The sequence below is a fragment of the Ursus americanus genome, chromosome 5 (genome assembly GCF_024610735.1).
Source record: "Ursus americanus isolate L20-20 chromosome 5, mUrsAme1.1.p, whole genome shotgun sequence".
NCBI classification, from domain to species: Eukaryota; Metazoa; Chordata; class Mammalia; order Carnivora; family Ursidae; genus Ursus; species Ursus americanus.
This window is the reverse complement of record NC_142131.1, coordinates 56,939,945-56,944,817: the sequence shown is the minus strand read 5'-3', so window position 1 is coordinate 56,944,817 and position 4,873 is coordinate 56,939,945. Positions and strand designations below refer to the sequence as shown.

The 4,873-nt window shown below is 43.2% G+C and overlaps 1 protein-coding gene across 1 annotated transcript; it reads right to left on the bottom strand.

Moving 5' to 3' along the window:
* Positions 1-253: 253 nt before the first annotated feature.
* On the bottom strand, positions 254-3,148 carry IL9 (interleukin 9). Its single transcript, XM_087862461.1, has 5 exons — positions 3,032-3,148; positions 2,872-2,910; positions 2,754-2,786; positions 1,460-1,582; positions 254-438 (listed from the first exon to the last, which is right to left on the bottom strand). Exons 1-5 carry the CDS (start codon positions 3,146-3,148, stop codon positions 328-330), a joined length of 423 nt encoding a protein of 140 aa, XP_087718587.1. The 3' UTR covers positions 254-327.
* Between the last annotated feature and the right edge of the window lie 1,725 nt (positions 3,149-4,873).

Genomic DNA, 4,873 nt, shown 5'->3' with positions numbered 1-4,873 from the left:
CCCTCTATGTCACCAGGCATGGCCAGTGGGACTCCCAGTCTGTTCAGGATAAGGAATCTTTTTATTACAGGAGTCCTTGATCCATTCAGTCCCTTAATGGTGTTCGTAGCTTGCTCTTTTCCTGAGCAGCAAGGAACGCGAATAAGCACCTAGAGACCAGATTGTGTTTTCTTCATATATATTTATTCCAAAATAAAGACATATGATTTTAAACAAGTTGTTACAGCTGAGTTTGATTTAGCATGACCTTTACTTGATTTTTTAATGGCCCCAACTTAAAGAGGAGGTTTTTTTCATTCAATAAATAGCATAAATAATATTTCATCTTCATACTTTGTCCATTGCCCTTTGTTTCTGGAGAACTTCCCGGAGTCTCTGCAGAAACGTCAGCGTGTTGCCTGTTGTGGTTTGGTTACATGGCTGTTCACAGGAAAACAACTGTGGGGAGAAAAGTTAGCAAAGACAGAGTGACTAAAACAGTGTGGACCTAGAACCACCCTGCTTGCAGCCCTGAGGTGGGGTAGGGGTGTGGTGGGGCGGGGTGTGCAGGCAGCAGGGGCGTGAGACAGAGAGCAAATGCATGGGAAGGTCCAGGGCTAGCATGTTGTGTAGACAGTGTAAATGGCTGACTTTCTGCTACTGTTTCAGGGGTGACACACACACAAACACACACCCCTATCAAATGGTCCTAAATCTCATTAGAGAAAAACTCAGGATTCTTTGAGTCCTAACATTTTATTATCCTATTTGGTTGTCCTTCCAGGGTCGTGGCTAAGAGTGGGATTTTGGGGTCAGATAGACCAGACTTCTGATCTCAACTCTTATTATCTTATTAAGTATCTAGCCTTAGGCAAACTGGTTAAGCTCACTGATCATCTGTTTCCTCCTCTCATAAAGTGAGGGTGATAAATGATCATTGAAACAATTGTTACTGAAATGTTATTGTAATGAAACAGTAAATTCTAAGCACTTAGAACTACACGCTGCTGATGGTAAGTAGCTCAGTTAAGGAGCTGAAGGAAGGGCTCTCAGCCTTCTGGGGACACCTGTGGAGATGCTAATTCCCGAAGAATTCCGGGCTCCTTTCCCTCCAGGGACCAGGGCCTATGCTGAAGAAGAGAACATGCCCTAGTGTAACTTAGTATCCTTCCAGGCACAGCTCTGATCCTCTGGATTTCAGTCTCTTACTACAATCAGGACATATGCTTTCATTATTCAATAGGATGGAAAGAAGTGAATGGCAACATGGATGTATTTTTTTAAACTGGAGGGAATAATGGGCGATCTGGGGCAGATCTCAATTTACTACTGTCATTCTGAGTAAATTTCTTAGAGGTCTCTTATTGACCTTGAACTACTAGTTCCCACTTTACCATCCTTTTTCATTTCAATAGAGTTGTCATTGACCCTCGCATAAAAACAGCTAAGCAGAGCATATCACAGATAAAAACAAACTCACCTGGCACTTGTTCTTTAAGACTGTTTTTTTTACTCGATTGAAAATCAGGGGATATCTTGTTTCCGCTGTGGAGTTGGTCATCTGGGACAGACCTTCCTGGAAGCATACCGTGGTGCAGTTGTCCTGGTAAATAAAACGAATTTATTAAAAGAAACACCCTGAAGACCACAGTGAGAAGATTCACAAAGAGAATGCTTTCAGACACTATTTTAATTTAACCCATGTAACCTGAACTGGTACTATTTTTAGACAGGTCCCTTCCCAGTCTAGGAAATGATCTTCAGTACTTCAAGGAGAGGCTCTTTTTCCTCAGTGACACTCTTTGGAGATTTCCAGTATGCTCCATCCAAGGAACACAAAGCCTATGGATGCTGGAAAACAACTAGTCCTAGTCTCCTTTGCACCTGATGTTCGTCTGTTCTATGTCCTGTAGTAGTAAGTTCCAAAGTAGAGAGAAAGGAAATCCCTTCTCACACCAGTCTGCTGGGATGTGTCAATTGAATAGAGCTGGTGTTTCAGCAGTAGCTAAAATCGTGGACCATAAACTGAGGGGCTGGCCTGGGCCATAGATGCGTGGTCCCTCCTCAGAAGGCACCCCACACTCGTCTCATCTAAGGGATGCACCACAATGGGGTGTGACATCTGACCCCAGCTAAGGTGAGAAGCTTAGATTCTCCCAGGCCTTGCCTGGGATGAGAATAATGCAGGAGGCACCTCCCTCCTCACCTAAACCAGAAAAGTTCCTGCCACACTTCGTCTTTGCCTACATCTACTTTCCCTCTGCCTTAGACACCCTAACCTCCCAGCACTCAAACTGCTCAAGACTAGACCAGCTAAAAAGACAAATAGGAAGGGAGGCAAGGGGAGAGAAGGTATAGCAGCACCTGGATAGTTTATGCAAGAGGAAAGAAGAGTTAATTTTACGTACTCGTTTTGCAACCCTAGAGTTTTAGGAAATAAATCAGTAAGCAATATGATACAAGCTATATTCTGATATTCTCAGCTCCAGTGTGATTTAATTGTATGCATGGCCACTAATCAAAAAAGACACACAAGATTCTTTTTAAAGTGTTGAGTAGTGTTCAAACTCTGAAAGGGCATAAAGCCGACTAAATACAAAGTGATGTATATGGTATAGAATTTCAGGAGCCTGCTTTTGAAAGGGAACACTGAACTGTAACAATTACAATCGAGTAACATTTTCTTACTTAAAATACCAAATAGAGCAATTCGTTTTTACTTGAAAACGTTTAAAGAATACAACGTCAAGATTATATTCTTTCAGTCTACTTACAGAAGGAATGGGCAGACACAAACAACTGGTCACCTGCAAAAGAAAAATTCCAGAGTGAAGATGTCAGATGCAAACATGAAAATAAGTTTGAAAAGTTCTTAAAAGAGCATTGACTCACACTGGTGCTGGTGCAGTTGCATTTTGAAGCTGAATCTTCCTAAAGTAAGTAGAAAAACAAGAGCCCATAATGGGTGGTGAGTTTTTGATTCTTAATGTTTCACCTAAATTTGTAATAGTTGTCTTCGGCGCTGGCGCCCCCCCTCCCCCCCGCAACTTACCTGCAGTTTGTCAATGAGGTACGTGACGTCTAGGATCTCTGTAAAGGTCGTACACTTCTGGCTGGTCGCGGAGCAGAGGAATAGGACAGAGGCAAGGACCACGGTGGGCAGGGTCATCTTGACACAGAGGTGCAAGTTGGCTTGCCGATGCCTTGAAATCGAGTCGTATTTAAAGCTCCCTTGCAAACCTGGAAAAACCCTGACATCAAACTGATACCAGGTGCCCACTTTTTCTACGTAAGGTTGGGTCACTTGACACTGAAAAAAAAGTATGTATACATCGAACTGAGTCACTTGGCAAAAACTATGTGACATTGTGCTAAGAAATGTCATTCCCCAGAAAAGATGCTTTTCAAAAAGTTGGGTACCGAGATGCTGAAGGAAAAGTTAAAGATCTTAAAACCGTACTTTTTTTTTTTTAATGCAGATACTCTAGTTGTGAGAGTTAGAATATTTTCCATGAAAGCCCAGGTCTGTATTTTCCCCTTTTTACTTTATTGGAAATGCTGATATATTAGCCAGTCAGGGGTATTCTAATGAAGGGCCAGGAGGGGGCGGGAGAATAAGAAATCGTGCCTGCGAGCTGCTCTGTCAGGGTTTTGCAAGCTCACGCTGGTGAAGTCATCGCAGCCTTAATCTTACTATACTTTTAGTCTCAAATCTGAGCAGTGTTTTTCATGCCTGGGGCCAGATTCTCCACCTCATACAAATGCAACTTTGTGCGAGTATCCTTTAAACGAGGAACTCTTCAGCTGTACCTGCAAGAATGTAGCAACAGTGTCTGTTAAAATGGGCCTGGAGGATTCCTTAGTGTCTTCAGGGAAATGATGTAGCACGGCACAGCACCCAGTCAACACTCGGTGCTTGAAACAGGGGAAGCGCTAACATTTATTGAGCACTTACTGCCTACAGGGCACCATTTTAAGCCCTGGATGGGAATTAAGCCATGTACTACATACCGCCACCAAATGAGGTAGATACTAATTTGTCATCCCCATTTTTTATCTTATATTTATTTATTTTTTTAAAGATTTTATTTATTCATTTGACAGAGAGAGACAGCCAGCGAGATAGGGAACACAAGCAGGGGGAGTGGGAGAGGAAGAAGCAGGCTCCTAGTGGAGGAGCCTGATGTGGGGCTCGATCCCAGAACGCTGGGATTACGCCCTGAGCCGAAGGCAGACGCTTAACGACTGCGCCACTCAGGCGCCCCTATCTTTTATTTTTTTTAAGATTTATTTATTTATTTGAGAGAGAGAGAGAGTGTGCGTGTGTGTAAGGGGAAGTGCGGAGGGAGAGAGAATCTCCAGCAGACTCCCTGCTAAGTGTGGAGCCCGAAGTGGGGCTCAATTGCACTACCTTGAGATCATGACCTGAGCCCTTTTTTAATCTTTTAAAACACTGTATCTTAGCTTCCTGGCCCTTGGATGAGGCTGTTTTTATCACTATGAGCCAGAAAGTTGTCTCACTGTCACCCTATGAAATAAGTACTATGACTATCCCCATTGTTTTATACATGGGGAAGCTGAGGCATAGAGACGCAAGTAATTTGTCCAAAGCCACACAGCCAGGAAACAACAAATTTCATATTGAAGCCCAGAAGGCTGGCTCCCAGGTTCAGCTCATACCCCTGCTCTCCTGCTTCTTTGCGTGTTTTTTGTCTGCCTCTCCCCCAGGATGTATGCCCCCTATGTATCCAGTTCACCCTTACCTCTTCAACACCTGGGCAGGCCCCTGAGGAACAGTGGGCTGTCACTAAATGCTTGTTGATTCAAGACATTAATGTGAAAAGCAGTTTTTGAAATTGTAAGAAAGGTACACAAAAACTATGATTTTATAAGG

What these genes read in the sequence shown, in the direction of transcription:
- IL9 (XM_087862461.1), bottom strand. Translation starts at nt 3,148, where the DNA reads ATGACCCTGCCCACCGTGGTCCTTGCCTCTGTCCTATTCCTCTGCTCC. An exon ending in ACCTCATTGACAAACTGCAG is followed by an intron (nt 2,911 to 3,031) that starts GTAAGTTGCGGG and finishes TACTTACTTTAG; the next exon opens with GAAGATTCAGCTTCAAAATG. An exon ending in GCAACTGCACCAGCACCAGT is followed by an intron (nt 2,787 to 2,871) that starts GTGAGTCAATGC and finishes TTTCTTTTGCAG; the next exon opens with GTGACCAGTTGTTTGTGTCT.